The sequence below is a fragment of the Nerophis ophidion genome, linkage group LG02 (genome assembly GCF_033978795.1).
Source record: "Nerophis ophidion isolate RoL-2023_Sa linkage group LG02, RoL_Noph_v1.0, whole genome shotgun sequence".
Classification (NCBI taxonomy): Eukaryota; Metazoa; Chordata; class Actinopteri; order Syngnathiformes; family Syngnathidae; genus Nerophis; species Nerophis ophidion.
The window spans coordinates 47,112,149-47,133,159 of NC_084612.1; the positions used below are offsets into that span (position 1 = coordinate 47,112,149).

At 44.5% G+C, this 21,011-nt stretch overlaps 1 protein-coding gene across 2 annotated transcripts in view; it reads right to left on the minus strand.

Annotated features, from left to right (window-relative positions):
* The window catches only part of LOC133541725 (troponin I, slow skeletal muscle-like), a 47,582-nt gene that overhangs the window by 13,329 nt on the left and 13,242 nt on the right, over window positions 1-21,011 (minus strand). Inside the window, exons 1-2 of one of the 2 annotated variants that reach the window (XM_061885295.1) lie at window positions 3,656-3,766; window positions 754-786 (exon numbers count right to left, since the gene is read on the minus strand). In XM_061885295.1, the coding sequence (XP_061741279.1) occupies window positions 754-786; window positions 3,656-3,751 (129 nt within the window). In that variant the 5' untranslated portion in view covers window positions 3,752-3,766. Of the gene's footprint in view, window positions 1-753; window positions 787-3,655; window positions 3,767-21,011 lie in introns of those variants that run through there. The other variant, XM_061885288.1, reaches the window with a different exon arrangement.

Consider the following 21,011-nt stretch of genomic DNA (forward strand, 5'->3'; position numbering starts at 1 on the left):
CGGGATCCCCCGGGAAGAGCTAGACGAAGTGGCTGGGGAGAGGGAAGTCTGGGTTTCCCTGCTTAGGCTGTTGCCCCCGCGACCCGACCTCGGATAAGCGGAAGATGATGGATGGATGGATGGATATATATATATATATATCTGTGTGTATATATACAGGGGCACCGCTAGGGATTTTGGGACCCATGAAAAGAATCTTTACAGGGCCCCCAACACATCATTTCATATAATTTCATCATCATTAGGGGCCTCTCTGGGCCCCCCTCCATCATGGGCCCCTAGAATCCGTCTTTTTTATCCCCCCTTTTTGGCGCCCCTGTATATATATATATATATATATATATATATATATATATATATATATATATATATATATATATATATATATGTATGTATACCGTATACACTTACACATATTCATACATACATACATATATACATACATAAATACATATATGTATATATGTATTTGAATGTGTGTGTATATATATATATACATATATATATACTGTATATATATATATATATATATATATATATATATATATATATATATATATATATATATATATATATATATATATATATATAAGAATAAAGGGCTTTTATTTTAAATATGATGAAAAGTGTCTTACCTCAGGCCTGTAGGACACATGAGACAGAAAAAGGCAAAATAATAATTAAAAATAATAATAAAGTAGTACAAGTTGCTAATGAGGCTGGAACAGAAGTGATGACTGGCCACAAACTTACACTTTCTCCGGCATGTTGGCTGTCTAAGTGACCCTGAAAGACAAAAATAAACACCTTTTAGCTTTGGACTTGTGGACTCCCAGAGGGTCTTGGTACACTTTCCATTTTAGTTGGAACATTCCAGAACATTGACAACTGTCTGCTGGTCCCAGGAGGAGAATATTTATGCATGGATGTGTATATATATATATATATATATATATATATATACATATATATATACACACATCCATGCATAAATATTCTCCTTTATATATATATATATATATATATATATATATATATATATATATGTATATATATATATATAATGTCATATATGTAAGTTATGTTTATGTTATAGATAAGTCACCACAGTCTTTTTATAGAAATTCATGTTTTACAAACTCAGTCCAGAGATTTCCAATGTTTTTGTTTTGTATTTCTCATTTATTGTTGATCAAATTCATTTCAAAAATACATTTTCTATAAAAAATTATGGAAAAAATGTGTGCATAAATCAATGTTTACATTGACTTGGTACTATTGACATACTGCTACCCAGACAGTAAGTCAATGTAACGGCTACTCTGTCGTTCCAACAAGTTTCGAAAAAATAAAAGAAAAGATTGTAGAGCCTTGAGGAGGAGGTTTTATGACGCACTAAATTTTTGAATAAGCACTCGCAGAGATATTTCTAGATTCAAAATGTTAATTTATTTTTACAAACAAAAAATATTCACCTTGTTAGACTTTCTATATAATAAAAAATAAACTTATTTAGTGGTAAACAAACTATTTCACTCCTCACTCCTTCAGTATGACAGACAGACAAAGGCAGGGCCCAGCTGTCCTGTTTTCTTAATTATAGGAGGAGGAAGTGGCTCACCAGGAGGAGCGTGAGCAGCTGAACACAATCAATCAATCATCCATCCATCTAAAACATCCAATAATTAATCAACATCATCAGTGGAATTTTTGGATTAGATTGTCCAAACATCTAATAAATATATAATATAAATAGGCTCCAACAGTCAATGTTATTTAAAAATCACTTTTCACAGATAAAATCACTAAGCGCTGTACAAAATATAGGTGAAGTAAAACAACAATTCCATGAAAACAACAACATCATAAAAAGGATACAAAGTGGATTAAAATGATCATTAAAAGGTGCCTTAACTAAAAGCTTTACTAAAAAGAAAGGTTTTCAAATGTGCTAACTTCACAAACATGACACAAACATGCTAAATTCACAAACATGAGAAGAACATGCTAACTTCACAAACATGAGACTAACATGCTAACTTCACAAACATGCTAACTTCACAAATATAAGACACACATGCTAACTCCACAAACATGAGACTAACATGCTAACTTCACAAATATAAGACACACATGCTAACTTCACAAACATGAGACTAACATGCTAACTTAACAAACATGCTAACTTCACAAATATAAGACACCATGCTAACTTCACAAACATGAGACTAACATGCCAACTTACAAACATGCTAACTTCACAAGTACAAGACACACATGCTAACTTCACAAACATGAGACTAACATGCTAACTTTACAAACATGCTAACTCCACACATATAAGACACACATGCTAACTTCACAAACATGAGACTTACATGCTAACTTTACAAACATGCTAACTTCACAAACATGAAACGAACATGCTAACTTCACAAACATGAAACGAACATGCTAACTTCACAAACATAAGACTAACAATGCTTACTTCACAATCATTACACAAACATGAGACGGACATGCTAACTTCGCAAACATGAGAGTAACATACTAACTTCACACACATGCTAACTTCACAAACATGAGACTAACATGCTAACTTTAAAAACATCAGACTAACATGCCAACTTACAAACATGCTAACATCACAAGTACAAGACACACATGCTACCTTCACAAACATGAGACTAACATGCTATCTTTACAAACATGCTAATTTCACACATATAAGACACACATGCTAACTTCCCAAACATGAGACTTACATGCTAACTTTACAAACATGCTAACTTCACAAATATAAGACACACATGCTAACTTCACAAACATGAGACTAACATGCTAACTTCACAAACATGAAACGAACATGCTAACTTCACAAACATAAGACTAACAATGCTTACTTCACAATCATTACACAAACATGAGACGAACATGCTAACTTCGCAAACATGAGAGTAACATACTAACTTCACAAACATGCTAACTTCACAAATATAAGACACACGCTGACTTCACAAACATGAGACTAACAATGCTTACTTCACAACCATTACACAAACATGAGACGAACATGCTAACTTCACAAACATGAGACTAACATGCTAACTTCACAATCATGCTAACTTCACAAATATAAGACACACATGCTAACTTCACAAACATGAGACTAAAATGCTAACTTCACAAATATAAGACACACATGCTAACTTCACAAACATGAGACTAACATGCTAACTTCACAAACATGAGACTAACATGCTAACTTCACAAACATGCTAACTTCACAAATATAAGACTAACATGCTAACTTCACAGACATGAGACTAACATGCCAACTTCACAAACATGAGACTAACATGCTAACTTCACAAATATAAGACACACATGCTAACTTCACAAACATGAGAATAACATGCTAACTTCACAAACATGAGACTAACATGCTAACTTGTGTTCAAATGATCACAACCTGCAAGAATGACTATCTGACAGTCGCCAACATCAAGCTAAACTCTAAGAAGCGATTCAAACTTTATGGCTAGTTCAACAAATATGCTAACAGTCATACAGGTGCTAAACACAATGCTGCTGATGTCATGACCTAAATAGAAAAGGTGAAGTTGTTTACAAACCATCATGTCAGTCATCTTACCTCTGCACAAACACACACGCACTGAAAGTGATGGAGGGAAGAGAAAGACGAATATTTATCTCTCACCCTCCCTTTGTCCCGCCTCCCTTGGCACATTTTAATATTCACACACGAACACACACACACACACACAAACACACACACACGCACGCACACACGCACGCACACAAACACGCACACACACACACACACACACACACACACACATTCATGTATTTCTTACTTTCTTGAGACCTGCGCAAAATGCCTGCCTCTTTAGGACCACCCTTCAGAGATACATTTATAATATATGCAAATATACAAAGGTAAGCTGTTTGTCATTGTTTATATACATCCATCCAGCCAACCATTTTCTACCGCTTATTCCCTTTGGGGTCACGGGGGGCGCTGGTACTTATCTCAGCTACAATCGGACGGAAGGCGGCGTACACCCTGGACAAGTCGCTACCTCATATATATGTATCCATCCATTCCATCCATTATCTACCGCTTATTCCCTTTCGGGGTCGCGGGGGGCGCTGGCGCCTATCTCAGCTACAATCGGGCGGAAGGCAGGGTACACCCTGGACAAGTCGCCACCTCATCGCAGGGCCAACACAGATAGACAGACAACATTCACACTCACATTCAAACACTAGGGCAAATTTAGTGTTGCCAATATATGTATATATATATATATATATATATATCTATCTATCTATCTATCTATCTATCTATCTATCTATATATATATATATATATATATATATATATATATATATATATATATATATATATATATATATATATATATAGGGCAGCACAATGGAAGAGGGGTTAGTGCGTCTGCCTCACAATACAAAGGTCCTGAGTAGTCCTGGGTTCAATCCCGGGCTCGGGATCTTTCTGTGTGGAGTTGAGTTTGCATGTCCTCCCCGTGACTGCGTGGGTTCCTTCCGGGTACTCCAGCTTCCTCCCACCTCCAAAGACATGCGCCTGGGGATAGGTTGGTTGGCAACACTAAATGGTCCCGAGTGTGTGAATGTGAGTGTGAATGTTGTCTGTCTATCTGTGTTGGCCCTGCGATGAGGTAGCGACTTGTCCAGGGTGTACGCCGCCTTGCGCCCGATTGTAGCTGAGATAGGCACCAGAGGACCCCAAAGGGAATAAGCGGTAGAAATGGATGGAAGGATATATATATATATATATATATATATATATATATATATATATATATATATATATAATTTTGGGCAAGGGGGGCGCATTACAATTTCTTACATACACTTGTTATTACATATGTTGACCAGAGGGGGAGCACTTTTAAAACCGACACACAGCTTTCAGACAGACGTTACATTAATTGTGAAAACTGTTTTCTCTGTTGTGGTCGTCAGGTACATTGAACATTGTTATGGGCTTATTTTTTTATTAGATTTTGTGCGTTGGTTAGATTTGCCGTGCACAGAGCACGTGTGAGCAGTGCACAATTGCACAGGCGCACACCTTTAAGGGAACATTTACGGCGGGGCTGTGGTTTTCCTGAAGTCCACCATCATATCCACGAGTTTCTGGGCATTTAGTTGCAGGTTGTTGCACCAGACACCAGATGCTCCACCTCCCATCCTATGGCAGACTCACCGTTGTTAAGAAGTTGAACAAACAACTCCTAACTGTATCTGAAGTAAAGCCGCTACATCAACACCTTTATTACACCCATGACGTGATGAGAACTGCCAAAAATGTCCTGCTGTAGTGCAACCAAATAAAAGCCAAAAGCAGTGAAGTTGTCACACTGTGTAAATGGTAAACAAAAAGAGAATCTATCCATCCATTCATTTTCTTCCACTTATCCTGAGGTCGGGTCGCGGAGGCAGCAGCCTAAGCAAGGAAGCCCTGACTCTCCTCTTCCCAGCCACTTCGTCCAGCTCTTCCTGGGGAATCCCGAGGCGTTCCCAGGCCAGCCGGGAGACATAGTCTTCCCAACGTGTCCTGGGTCTTCCCCGTGGCCTCCTACCGGTCGAACGTGCCTGAAACACCCCCCTAGGGAGGCTTTCGTGTGGCATCCTGACCAGATGCCCGAACCACCTCATCTGGCTCCTCTCAATATGGAGGAGCAGCGGCTTTACTTTGAGCTCCTCTTGAATGGCAGAGCTTCTCACCCTATCTCTAAGTGAGAGCCCTGCCACCCAGCGGAGGAAACTCATTTTGGCCACTTGTACCTGTGATCTTGTCCTTTTGGTCATAACTCAGAGCTCATGACCATAGGTGAGGATGGGAACGTAGATCGACCGGTGAATTGAAAGCTTTACCTTACGGCTCAGCTTCTTCATCACCACAACGGATCTATACAGCGTCTGCATTACCGAAGACGCTGCACCGACCCGCATGTCGATTTTACGATCCACTCTTCCCTCACTTGTGAACAAGACCCCGATGTACTTGAAATCCTCCAGTTGGGCAGGGTCTCCTCCAAAACTTGGAGACGGCACTCCACCCTTTACCGGACGAGAACCATGGACTCGGACTTGGAGGTGCTGATTCTCATCCCAGTCGCTTCACACTCGGCTGCAAACCGATCCAGTCAGAGCAGAAGACCCTGGCCGAATGAAGCCATCAGAATCACATCATCTGCAAAAAGCAGAGACCTAATCCTGCAGCCACCAAACGGGATCCCCTCAACGCCTTGATTGCACCTAGATATTCTGTCCATTAAAGTTATGAACAGAATCAGTGACAAAATCCAGCCTTGGCGGAGTCCAACCCTCACTGGAAACGTGTCCAATTTACTGCCGACAATGCGGACCAAGCTCTGACATTGATCATACAGGGAGCGGACCACCACAATCAGACAGTCCGATACCCCATACTCTCTGACCACTTCCCACAGGACTTTCCGAGGGACACGGTCAAATGCCTTCTCCAAGTCCACAAAGCACATGTAGACTGGTTGGGCAAACTCCCATTCACCCTCAAGGAGCCTGCCGAGAGTACAGAGCTGGTCAACAGTTCCACGACCAGGACAAAAACCACAAGTTTGATATGAATCTGAGGTTTGACTATCCGTCGTAGCCTCCCCTCCAGTACACCTGAATAGACCCTACCGGGAAGGCTGAGGAGTGTAAACCCAAGATAGTGGGAACACACCTTCCGGTTCCCCTTCTTAAAGAGAGGAACCACTACCCCGGTCTGCCAATCCAGAGGCACCACCCCCGGTTTTCACGCAATGCTGCAGAGTCTTGTCAACCAAGACAGCCCCACAGCATCCAGAGCCTTAAGGAACTCCAGTCTGATCTTATCCACCGAGGAGTTTTTTAACTACCTCAGCAACCTCATCCCCAGAAATAAGAGAGCCCACCACAGATTCCCCAGGCACCGCTTCCTCATAGAAAAACGTGTTGTGGGATTGAGAAGGTCTTTGAAGTTTTCCCACCACCGACCCACAACATCCACAGTCGAAGTCAGCAGAACACCCTCCTCACCATACACGGTGTTGACACTGCTTCCCCTTCCTGAGGCGGCGGATGGTGATCCAGAATCGCTTCGAAGACGTCCGGAAGTTGTTTTCCATGGCTTCCCCGCACGCCTCCCATGTCTGAGTTTTTGCCTCCGCGACCGCTGAAGCCGCACAGCACTTGGCTTGTCGGTGCCTGTCCACTATGAGCCAAAAGAACCCGATAGGACTCTTTCTTCAGCTTGACGGAATCCCTCACCACTGGTGTCCACCAACAGGTTCTAGGATTATCGCCACGATAGGCACCAACTACCTTTTGGCCAATCAGCCCCCTCGACAATAGAGGTGCGGAACATGGTCCACTTGGACTCAATGTCCCGCACCTCCCTCGTGAAATGTTCAAAGTTCTTCCGGAGATGGGTATTGAAACTCTCTCTGACAGGAGACTCTGCTCGGCGTTCCCAGCAAACGCTCACAATGCGTTTGGGCCTGCAAGGTCTGTCCAGCATCCTCCCCCACCATTGCAGCCAACTCACCACCAGGTGGTGATCGGTAGAAAGCGCCGCCCCTCCCTTCACCCAAGTGTCCAAAACATGAGGCCGCAAATCCGATGACACAACTACAAAGTCGATCATGGAACTGCAGCCTAGGGTGTCCTGGTGTCAGATATGGATACTCTTATGTTTGAACATGGTGTTTGTTATGGACAATCTGTGACTAGCACAAAAGTTCAATAACAAAACACCACTCGGGTTCAGATCCGGGCGGCCATTCTTCCCAATCCCGCCTCTCCAGGTTTCACTGTCGTTGCCAACATGAACGTGGAAGTCCCCCAATAGAACAAGGGAATCACCCAGGGGAGCACTTTCCAGTACTCCCTCGAGTGTATCCAAAAAGGATGGGTACTCTGAACGGCTGTTTGGTGCGTAAGCACAAACAAGAGTCAGGACCCGTCCCCCCACCGGAACGCGGAGGGAGGCTACCCTCTCGTCCACTGGGTTGAACTCCAACGTGCAGGCTTTGAGCCAGGGAGAAACAAGGATTTCCACACCAGCTTGTCGCCTCTCACTGCCGGTAACGCCAGAGTGGAAGAGAGCCCAGCCCCTCTCAAGACAACTAGTTCCAGAGCACTTGCTGTGCGTCGAAGTGAGTCCGACTTTATCCAGCCAGAACTTCTCCACGTCGCGCACTAGCTAAGGCTGCTTCCCCCCAGCGAGGTGACGTTCCATGTCCCAAGAGCTAGCTTATTTAGCCAAGGATCGCACCGCCAAGTGCCCTGCCTTCGGCTGCCGCCCAGCTCAAATTGCACCCAACCTGTATGGCCCCTGCTATGGGTGGTGAGCCCATTGGAGGTGGGACCCACGTTGCCACTTTGGGTTGTGCCCGGCCGGGCCCCATGGGAACAGGCCCGGCCACTAGGCGCTCGCCATCGTGCCCCACTTGCGGGCCTGGCTCCAGATGGGGGCCCCATTGACACGCGTCCGGGCAAGGGACATCTGGGTCCTTGATTTGACTTCTTCATTAAGGTCTTCGAGCTACTCTTTGTCTGATCCCTGTTTGTCTTGGGAGACCCTACCAGGGGGCATACAGCCCCCGGACATCATAGCTCCAAAGATCATTAGGACACACAAACTCCTCTACCACGATAAGGTGGCAGCTCAATGATTTGTAAATCCTTTTCAACTTATATTCATTTGATTAGACTGCAAAGACAAGATATTTCATTTTCAGACTGAAAAACTTTTTTCTTTTTTGCATGTAAGACATTTTTACCAGTGTGTTACATGGCCTTTCCTTTGAACAACACTCAGTAAAGGTTTCGGAACTGAGGAGACACATTTTTGAAGTGGAATTATTTCCCATTCTTGCTTGATGTACAGCTTAAGTTGTTCAACAGTGTCCCTTCTCATATTTTATCCTTCATATTGGACCACACATTTTTAATGTCTAGACTACAAGCAGGCCAGTCTAGTACCCGCACTCTTTTTTACTATTAAGCCACGCTGTTGTAACACTTGGTTTGGTATTGTCTCGCTGAAATAAGTGGGGCGTCCATTCTTGGATAGCAACATATGTTGCTTCAAAAGCTGTCTGTACCTTTCAGCATTAATGGTGCATTCACAGATATTTAAGTTACCCATGCCTTGGACACTAATACACCCCCATACCATCACACATGCTGCCTTTTACACTTTGACCCGTCAGTGTGTGAATGTGTGTATTAATGGGCGAATGTGGAAATACTGTCAAAGCGCTTTGGGCTCCTTAAAAAAAAAAAGGGTAGAAAAGTGCTATACAAGTACAACCCATTTACCATTTTAGAACAGTCCGGATGGCAGTTTCCTAAAACAATTTGAAATGTGGACTCACCAGACCACAGAACACTTTTCTACTTGGCATCAGTCCATCTTTGATGAGCTCAAGGCCCAGCAAAGCGTTTCTCGGTGTTGTTGATAATTGGCTTTGGCTTTGTATAGTAGAGTTTTAGTGCACTTACAGATGTAGCAACCAACTGTAGTTACTGACAGTGGTTATCTAAGTGTTCCTGAGCCCATGTGGTGATATCCTTTACACACTGATGTCACTTTTTGATGCAGTAGCGCCTGAGGGATCCAAGGTGCGTAATATCATGGCTTGCGTGCAGTGATTTCTCCCAATTCTCTGAACTTTTTGATGATATTATGGAGCGTAGATGGAGAAATTGTGGTCAGGTCAGGTCTTATCCCTGCTACTGGTAAAATGTAACCCAGTACAACCTGCCGCATGGGTAGATGGGACCCGTTAGCCCAGTAAGGTGACCCATCTAGGAGAAGGTAAACACCAATCCAAAACCGCCCCTGCCTTGTGGCATACCTTTCTTGGGAAAGGCTTCGGGAGTAAACCCTGAGGAAAAAATCAGGAGACGGAGTCCCTAAGGTGGTCCACTGCTGGCTACAGCGGTGCACTGGCAACTCCTGCGACACTGTTGGTGCCAAATTGTACCAGCTCTTGCTGCTCCTTTGGATCCATCATCAGTGTGAAGAAGGTGTCCTGCTGCATGGGCAACAGCTTGTCCTCCATACTACTCTGCCCTGGCTTGCGCCCTGGAGAGGTCACTCCAGCCTCGTGTCATAGCGTGGAAACAACAAACGGGAAGCAACAGTCTACCTGTTATAAGATACAATGCTCGATTGGCGTAGAGCATAGCGCCAGGGGTTGCTTCCGACGGTGGGAGAGATCCTTGAATTTCATTGGACAGCTACTGCCCGCCTTTAGCTGGGCAGCCCCCAGCCAATTAGGTGCCTTCCTCATTGGGTGCATGGGGATTAGGTAAAACCGACAAGCAGACTGTAAGACCTGCACCAAGCAAGAAACAAAGTATGAAAAACAGGTGCCCAGTCCTAAAACTGGGAAGCTGGAATGTCTGGACTATGACACCCGGACATTCAAATGATCTCCAAGACATCAGTGATGCAAGAAAAACGGCTGTCATTAACAATGAGCTACTGAGACTCCAGGTAGACATAGCTGCATTGCAAGACACCCGCCTAGCCGACTCGGTAACCCTCAAGGAGAAAGACTTTACCTTCTTCTGGCAAGGAAAGAGTGCCGGAGACCGCAGAGAGCATGGAGTTGGATTCGCTGTCAGGAACACCTTGTTAAAGATGGTTGAACCAGGAGACAAAGGATCCGAACGCTTGATGACACTCCATCTCCACACCTCTGATGTCCCAGTGACCCTAGTCTGCGCATATGCCCCCACTCTAACGTCTACAGCAGAAGTTAGAATAGAATAATAGAATAGAGTTTTATTGTCATTATTGCAATGAACAGGTTCAAAGAACAACGAAATTGGAGCAGCTCCTCCTAAGGTGCATATACAATATGGTAGTATAAATTTAAAAAAATAAATAAAATAAATAAATAAATAAAAAATAAATTAAAAAAAAAAAAGATAGAGATGACAGATGTATCTATGTATACATACATAAAACATTATTTCACATTGTAGTCCAAAAAAATAGAAAAACATTTAAACATTACACATGAGGACATGATGGACATATGGACACTCAGTGCCTGTTTAGTGCTACTATGGCTCTTGGGTAAAAGCTATTTTTTAGTCTATTGGTGCTCGCTTTTAGCACCCTGTAGCGTCTGCCTGAGGGTAGCAGTTCCAGGTGGCTGTGCCCGGGGTGGAATGGGTCTTTCAGGATGCTCTGTGCTTTCCTGAGACAGCGGGAGCTGTACAGGTCAGCCAGGGAGGGGAGGGGGCATCCGATTAACTTCTGGGCGGTCTTTATGACTCTCTGGAGCGCCGTTCTCTCTGCGGCCGTGCAGCTGCTGAACCACACGCAGATGCAGTAGGTCAGGATGCTCTCAATGGAGCACCGGTAGAAGGACACCAGCAGTTCCTGTGAGAGGTGGTTGTTCCTGAGTATTCTCAGGAAGTGCAGTCTCTGGTGTGCCTTCTTGATGGTAGCCGTGGTGTTGGTGCTCCAGGATAGGTCGTTGGCCAGGTGGACTCCCAGGGAGCGGAAGTCGGAGACCCTCTCCACACAGTCACCACTGATGATCAGGGGCAGGATGTCCGTTTTTTTCCTCCTGAAGTCTATGACCAGCTCCTTGGTCTTGGAGGTGTTCAGGGCCAGGTTGTTGACTTTGCACCAATCCGACAGCTTCTCCACCTCATCCCGATATGCAGCCTCGTCTCCCTCCGAGATGAGCCCCACTACGGTGGTGTCATCCGCAAATTTGATGATGGAGTTGCTGGAGTGGGCAGGTGTGCAGTCGTATGTGTAGATGGAGTAGAGAAGGGGGCTCAGCACGCAGCCTTGTGGAGAGCCGGTACTGAGGTGCAGGCTTGATGACATGTGGCGACCCAACTGCACCCTCTGGGGGCGGTTGGATAAGAAGTCCTTAATCCACATGCAGATGGAGTTCGAGAGACCCAGGTCTGACAGTTTGGACACCAGTCTATCAGGAATAATGGTGTTAAATGCCGAGCTATAATCCACAAAAAGCAGCCGCACGTAGCTTCCCCCCGTCTCCAGGTGACCCAGGGAGGAGTGTAGGGCTGTGGCGATGGCGTCCTCTGTGGACCTGTTGGCTCTGTAGGCAAACTGGTGTGGGTCGAGCTCGGGAGGGAGGACTGAGGTGATATGGGTCCATACCAGCTTCTCGAAGCACTTCATAGCTATAGGTGTAAGTGCAACTGGACGGTAGTCATTCAGACATCTGACAGAGTTCTTCTTCGGCACCGGGATTATTGTGGAAGTCTTCAGGCATGATGGGATGACGGCCTGGGAGAGGGACTGGGTGAAGATCTTCGTAAATACTCCGGCCAGCTGGTCTGCACAGTCTCTTAGTACCTGTCCCGGGACTCCATCTGGGCCCGTAGCCTTCCTCGGGTTCACTGCCTTCAGCGTGCGTCTCACCTCATGCTCCTCCAGTATAAGGGTGCAGCTGCTGTGGGTGTTGGGTGGAACTGTTGTGACGGCTGCAGGTGTTTTTCTCTCAAATCGGGCGAAGAAGCTGTTTAACTCCCCCGCTCGAGAGGCGTCGCCGTCAGCCGAAGGGTTACTGGGTCTGAAGTTGGTCATGTCTTTTATTCCTTTCCATACCTCCTTGGTGTTGTTGCTCTGCAGGTGGGCTTCCATTTTCCTCCTATGTTCGGCTTTTGCCTCTCTGATGCCTCTCTTCAGATTGGCTCTGGCAGCACTGTAGAGTGCCAGGTCCTGCGCTTTGAAGGCACTGTCTCTCTCTTTGAGTAAGCCCTGGACTGTTTTTGTCATCCAGGGCTTCCTGTTGGGGTGGACTCGGATGCGCTTGTCCACTGTGACAGTGTCTATGCAGTGTTTGATGTACCCCAGGACTGCTTCTGTGTACTGCTCCAAGTCAGGGTTTTCAAAAACTGACCAGTCTGTTGTATCAAAGCAGTCCTGCAGCTGTTCCATGGCTCCCTCCGGCCATGTTTTGACCGTTTTGGTTGTGATAGGAGCACTTTTTCTTATTGGTGTGTAAGCTGGCAAAAGGAGCAGGGATATGTGGTCAGACTTGCCTAATTGGGGAAGTTGTTTGGCTCTATATCCTTTTTTTATGTTGGAATAGACTTTGTCCAGTGTGTTAGCTCCCCTCGTAGCACACTTCACATGCTGGTGAAGTTTGGGGAGCACTTTTTTCAGGTCGACATGATTAAAGTCCCCCGCTATGATGTGGATGCCGTCGGGATATTTGTTCTGTTGTGCACTGATTGTATCGTGCAACAGAGCTAGCGCCGTGCTAGCGTTAGCATCGGGAGCTATATACACGTTTGTGATCAGGACAGCAGAGTGCTCCCTGGCTAGATGGAAGGGTCGGCATTTAACTGTAAAATATTCCAGAACTTGGGAACAGTGGCTGTTAACTACCTTTGAATCAGAAGTCCACTTGTTGTTTAGGTAGGTTAGCAGTCCACTCCCACGCCGCTTGCCGGAAGACACTGCGTTTCTGTCCTGTCTGTGTGCTGTGTGACCGGTTAGCTCCATGCTAGCGTCGGGTATTGAGGACGTTAGCCAGGTTTCCGTAAACAATAAGGCGCAGCTGTCCATCACAGTGTTTTGTGCTACACGGAGCCTCACCTCGTCCATCTTGTCCTCTTCACCATGAGGAGCGAGCGACCTCGCATTAGCCAGGAATAGACTTGGTATCGGTGGTCTGTTTGGGTTCATTTTTAGTCTGGCTAACACGCCGCCCCTTCGGCCACGGCGTCTTCGCCTCCGCCTCCTCCTCGCCGGGCACAGTAGCCATGGAGCTCCAGGGCTACGTGCTAACTCCTCTGGGATGTTGTGTCGGCTTGTAAAATCCACCGAAATAGTCTGCTCAGACCGCAATCCAATCTCCAACAAATCGTTTCGGCTGTACATAACCTTCGCCCAGCAAGTTGCTGACTGGGCTAGTAATAAACTATATAAAAACAATAAAAACAATGCACCCAAGGGGAGAGCCTGAAACGTCGCGTCCATGCGCGCCGCCATTTTCAAATCTCTCTTAAGGATACATTTTATGCCAACTTGAATGACGTCATTAAGAACATCCCCCCGAAGGAACATCTCATCATCCTCGGTGATTTCAATGCGAGAGTGGGAGCTAACCATGACTCATGGCCTTCCTGTCTTGGATACTTCGGAGCTGGCAAAGTCAATGAGAACGGGCAACGGCTACTGGAGTTTTGTTCCTACCATAACCTTTGCGTGACCAACTCCTACTTTCAGATGAAACCACAGCACAAGGTGACATGGCGCCATCCCTGCTCAAAGCATTGGCATCAGCTAGACATGATCCCGATCCAAAAAGCCAACCTCAAGTTTGTGCTCGTTACTCGTAGTTACAACAGCGCAGACTGCGACACCGACAATTCACTTGTCTGTTGCAAGATCAAGCTACAACCAAAAATGTTTCAAAACTCCAAACAGAAAGGCAAGCTCCCCATTGATTCCACCAGCATGCATCTTCCAGAGAAAGTAGAAGAGTGTGCCAAGTCCCTCAACAACATCCTGTCTGAAGAACACCAGCACTACTCCGCCTCCGAGAAATGGGGCCACCTCAGGGAGGCCATTCAGAAAACAGCCCTTGCAACATTTGGGAGGAAGATCTTCAAAAACAACGACTGGTTTGTTGCCAAGTCCAGCGAGATGACCCCTGTCATTGAAGCAAAGCGTGCTGCCCTTACTGAATACAAACGCTCCCCAAATGAGAAGTCCCTGCAAGCACTGAGAATTACAAGAAGCAAAATGCAACAGACTGCAAGACATTGTGCCAATGATGAATACTGGCAACAACTCAGTGAAACCATCCAGTCTGCAGCTACCTCAGGTAACATCAGAGGGATGTACGAGGGCATCAAGGCTGCTCTGGGCCCAATACAGAGCAAAACAGCCCTCCTAAAGACCACCAGCGGGGATGTTACCACTAACAAGGTCAAGCAGTTGGACAGATGGGTAGAGCACTATTCAGAACTCTCCTCCAGAGAGAACACTGTAGTCGCCTCAGCCCTTGATGCCATTGAACAGCTGCCCATCATTGAGGAATTAGATGCTGAACCAACACCTGCTGAACTTCACAAAGCGATCGACAGCTTAGCGATTGGCAAAGCACCTGGTACTGATGGAATCCCCCCAGATCTCATCAAGTGCTGTAAAGACACCCTCCTGCAGCCTTTGCATGATGTTCTCTGCCAGTGCTGGAAAGAGGGAGCCGTGCCGCAGGACATGAGAGATGCCAAGATTGTCACTCTTTACAAAAATAAGGGCGACAGGAGCGACTGTAACAATTACAGGGGCATCTCCTTCCTGAATATAGTAGGAAAACTCGATGCCCGTGTCGTGATTGTGCGCCTTCAGACTCTTGCTGAGCGCGTTTACCCGGAATCTTAATGCGCCTTTCGCGCCAAGCGCTCTACAGTGGACATAATATTCTCCCTACGCCAACTTCAGGAGAAATGCAGGGAACAACAGAAGCCCCTGTACATATCCTTCATTGACTTGACCAAGGCCTTCGACATGGTTAGCAGAGAAGGGCTCTTCAGCATCCTACCCAAGATTGGATGCCCTCCAAATCTCCATAGTCTCATTAGATCTTTCCATGACGACATGAAGGCAACCATCCAGTATGAGGGTAGCCTATCCAACCCATTTCACATTAAGAGCGGAGTCAAGCAAGGTTGCGTCCTTGCTCCTACCCTTTTCGGTATCTTCTTTGCCCTGCTCATCAAACATGCTTTTGGGACTGCAACAGAAGGGGTATATCTACGTACAAGATCTGACGGCCGACTTTTCAACCTTGCCCGTCTTAAAGCAAGGACCAAAGTCCGTGAGACAACCATATGCTCTTTGCTGATGATGCCGCCGTCATTTTGCACACTGAATAAGAACTCCAGTGCCTTATGGACAGATTCTCCCAGGCCTGCAAAGACTTTGGGCTTTCAATCAGCCTAAACAAGACCAATGTGCTGAGTCAGGAAGTGGACACTCCACCAGCCATCACAATCGATAAGCACCAACTCGAAATAGTACACCAATTTACTTACCTGGGATCCACCATCAGTGACAATCTGTCCCTTGATGGGGAGATCAACAAACATATCGGCAAAGCTGCCACAACCCTAGGGCGCCTCACAACCCGCGTCTGGGAGAACCGGAAGCTAACAACTCCTACCAAGATGGCAGTGTACAACGCCTGCATTGTCAGCACTCTTCTGTACGGCAGCGAAACATGGACAACATACTCCAAACAGGAACGCAAACTGAAGACCTTCCACATGCGCTGCCTTCGCGCATCCTCGGCATCCATTGGAGTGACAAGGTGACGAATGCCCAAGTCCTCCAACGCGCTGGTCTTCCTACCATGTTCACGCTGCTCAGACAACGCAGGCTGCGTTGGCTCGGCCACGTGTGCCGTATGGAGGATGGACGTATCCCAAAGGACATCCTGTATGGCGTACTTGCCTCTGGCAAGAGATCTGTTGGCCGGCCGAAACTGCGCTTCAAAGATATCTGCAAGCGGGACATGAAAACACTGAACATTGGGAAGATGTAGCGGCTGACCGCAGCAAATGGCGCAGTGTCCTTCACAAACAGCTGAAGACTGGCGAGGAAAAAAAGATCCATGCCAGAGCCAATGAAAAAAGAACCAAGCGGAAGACAAGCACTCCTGCAGTTGCGCCTTCCAGCTACATCTGCAATAAATGCGGCCGTGTTTGCCTCTCCCACATCGGACTCATCAGCCAGTGCGGGCGTGGTCGCTGAGTTTAAACTTGACCTCTGGACTGGCGCAGTATCCATAGTCGTTACGACTGACGGAGGCCTGGAAGATGGAGAAATCCCTAAATTCCTTGCAATTGCTGTTTGAGTAATGTCGCCCTTAAACAATTTGCTCAGGCATTTGTTGACAAAGTGGTGACCGTTGCACCGCCTATGTTGTAAATGACTGAGCATTTAATGGAAGCTGCTTTTATACCCAATCATGGCACCCACCTGTTCCCAATTAGTCTGTTCACCTGTGGGATGTTCCAAATAAGTATTTGATGAGCATTCCTCAACTTTCTCACTCTTTTTTGCCACTAGTGCAAGCTTTTTTTAAACATGTTGCAGGCATCAAATTCCAAATGAGCTAATATTCGCAAACAATAACTAAGTTGAAATATCTTGTCTTTGCAGTCCATTCAATTGAATATAAGTTGAAAAGGATTTGCAATTCATTGTATTCTATTTTCATTTACCATTTACACAATGTGACAACTTCACTGCTTTTGTAATGCATAATCCCAAGTGATAAGATGAAGATTTTCCTGCACTTTTATGTTGTAAATTTGAATTAATTTTAGGCGAGTTATGTTCCAGACAGAAAAACAATTCAATGAAAACAGGAACTACAATTTGAATATTTTGTGGCCTTGCCAAACTTTTTTGCCTCTATGTTGTCCAGGTTGTTGTATTTAGTGGCTGACTGGATGCTGCCACTGCGGTGTGTTATTACGGCTGATTAAAAACACACATTATATATATATATGGCAGGCAGAGGGATTAAGGTGATTGCAAGTGGGAATGTGCTGGGAACTTACCTAACTGTGTAAATGTCACTTCCTGCCAGGAAAGCAGCCTTTTATAGGCGGCACCAGGGGGCCCCAAACCCCACTGGCTTTAAAGAATTTGGCCGGGGGCCAGGGGCTATCTATTTGTAAATGCTACATGGGTTGTACTTGCTGAGTTGCCATGCCAGGTCCTAACCACCACCCATCAGGAGAAAGGTGAAGGTTCTTGTCTTTTATTTACTTATATATACGGAATGTATGTGTGTATACATGAATGTGTATAGATCTGTATATATATATATATATATATATATATATATATATATATATATATATATATATATATATATATATATATATACAGTATATGCGTGTGCATATGTGTGTATGTATACATGTCTATGTTTTAGGAATGTAACTGTAAATAGTTTAATGATAAACTTGGGTAAAATTTCCCAGTCTGGGTTTGTGTTGAAGAGCGCACTGCTGTTATGAGATGGAGACAGGTGTGGACAATGCTGAAGACTCATTTGTCTCACACTAAAAGTATGCTGTGACTGACAGTTAATGAAGTGAGGAAACATGCAGCAGGTCATGTGTCGGCAACATTGTCACAATGTATACGTGGACAGTCGCGGTCAAAAGTGTACATATACTTGTAAAGAATATAATGTCATTGCTGTCTTGAGTTTCCAATATTCTCTCTTTTTTTTGTGATGTAGTGATTGGAGCACATACTTGTTGGTCACAAAAAAACATTCATTAAGATTGTTTCTTTTAGGAATTTATTATGGGTCTACTAAAAATGTGAGCAAATCTGCTGGGTCAAAAGTATACATACAGCAAAGTTAATATTTTCTTACATGTCCCTTGGCAGGTTTCACTGCAATAAGGCGCTTTTGGTAGCCATCCACAAGCTTCTGCTTCAATTCCTGACCACAAAATTGGTGCAGTTCAGCTAAATGTGTTGCTTTTCTGACATGGAGTTTGGGGGTTTGGGTCTCTGGATCCTATGCATTTGGGCGGTAGGCGGGGTAGATAGATAGATAGATAGATAGATAGATAGATAGATAGATAGATAGATAGGTAGTACTTTATTGATTCCTTCAGGAGAGTTCCTTCAGGAAAATTAAAATTCCAGCACCAGTGTACAGAGTTGAGTTCAATTTAAAAAAAGGAAAAATTAAATAATGGGGGTTTAAAAGGAAACTAAATAGAGAAATATTACAATAAGAATAAAAAAATAAAAAGCAACAATGGGAATAACAACATAACAGTAAAATAAGAATATAACAAGACAAAGTAGGCAGTAGTGACCATGTTATGAAAACATATTGCACTGTTATGGTTTTGCATCCCCTGTCATCCTAGTACCCCCCGCCCCCCGTCCCAGAGAGGAGTTGTACAGTCTAATGGCGTGTGTGACAAAGGAGTTCTTGAGTCTATTAGTCCTGCACTTGGGATGAAGCAGTCTAGCACTGAACAGGCTCCTCTGGCTACTGATAACGCTATGCAGAAGGTGACTGGCATCATCCAGGATGCTCACTAGTTTGTCATCAGTCCTCTTCTCTGCCACCGTCACCAGTGAGTACACCCTGGACAAGTCACTCCCTCATCACAGATATATATAAATATATATATATATATATATATATATATATATATATATATATATATATATATATATATATATATATATATATATATGTATATATATATATATACAGTATATAAATATATATATGTGTGTATATATATATGTGCATATATAAATATATGGACGTATGTATGAATGTATGTACAGTATATGTATATTTGTATATGTATGTATATTTATGTATATATCTATATATGTGTGAATGTATATATATGTCTGTATGTATATGTATATATGAATATATACATATATGTATGTATGTATGTATATATCCATATATGTATGCATATGTATATATTTTTTTCCCAAGATGGCGCTGCTGTAGTGGCTGCTATAGGCAGGAGCTCTGTGCTCTTGTGTCATCCTTTTGTGTTTCCCTCTTGTTTTCATGTGTTATTATATGTTTTTGCCTTTTGGTCCAGGACCCTTTGGGACTGTGTGACAAGGGGTGCCACTTTTGTGACCTCTGTGGTGCTTTTTTTTTTTTGTGGACTTCTGGATCTGCCTCCCGGGAGCCTTTTGGCCATGGAGACCAGCTGCTGGGTCTCTGCCACACCGGAGTCCGTTTGGAGGGACTGGAGGAGATGCGGATGAGGGGACAGGGCTGCGGAGCTAGCACTGAGCGCTGGGACGGAGAGGCTTCGCGGTGTCTTGGCTGGGTGAGCAGGTGTCGGACACCTCAGTCACCTTGGACGTATCCTCGCTCATCCATGCGGACTGGACACTGGCCGAGATTGGAGTCAGCTGTCTTGGTTTCTTTGTTGGGTCTGCTCCTGTCTCTGGCCATGCTCCCTCCTCCCCAGCAGACGATGGCGTGGAACAACGCAGAGGCCACCACAGTGGATATGTTTCTTTTACTTTTTATTCATAGCTGTATGTAGAAGTGTCTGCTTGTATCTGCTGCTTTAATGTCTTTAATGTCCTCTGTGTTCTTTAATGTTTGATGTTTCCCTCTTACACACATGGAAGAGGGATGTGTACTATGGCTATGAGTTGTTGGTTTTTTTTGTTTTTTTCCCCCTTGGCCTCAGTCTGCACCCCCTCTCCAAGGCCCAGGCTAAGACCGATTTTTTTATTTATTTCATTTTAATCTTCTATTTTTCCCCACGCCCCCTTGTTTACCTGTATCTCATCTTTTTTTGTAAGGGGCGCTGCAAGCCGGCAGACCCGTCAGCGATCCTGTTCTGTCTCCCTGTAATGTTTGTCTGATCTTGAATGGGATTGTGCTGAAAATTGTAATTTTCCTGAAGGAACTCTCCTGACGGAATGAATAAAGTACTATCTAATCTAATCTAATATATATATATATATATATATATATATATATATATATATATATATATATATATACATATATATTAATATATATATATATATATATATATATATATATATATATATATATATATATATATATATATATATATATATATATATATATATATATATATATACACACACCCTGGACAAATTGCCACCTCATCACAGGGCCAACACAGATAGACGGACAACATTCACACTCACATTCACACACTAGGGCCAATTTAGTGTTGCCGTTCAACCTATCCCCAGGTGCATGTCTTTGGAAGTGGGAGGAAGCCGGAGTACCCGGAGGGAACTCACGCATTCACGGGGAGGACATGCAAACTCCACACAGAAAAATCTAGAGCCCGGGATTGAACCCCAGACTACTCAGGACTTTCGTATTGTGAGGCAG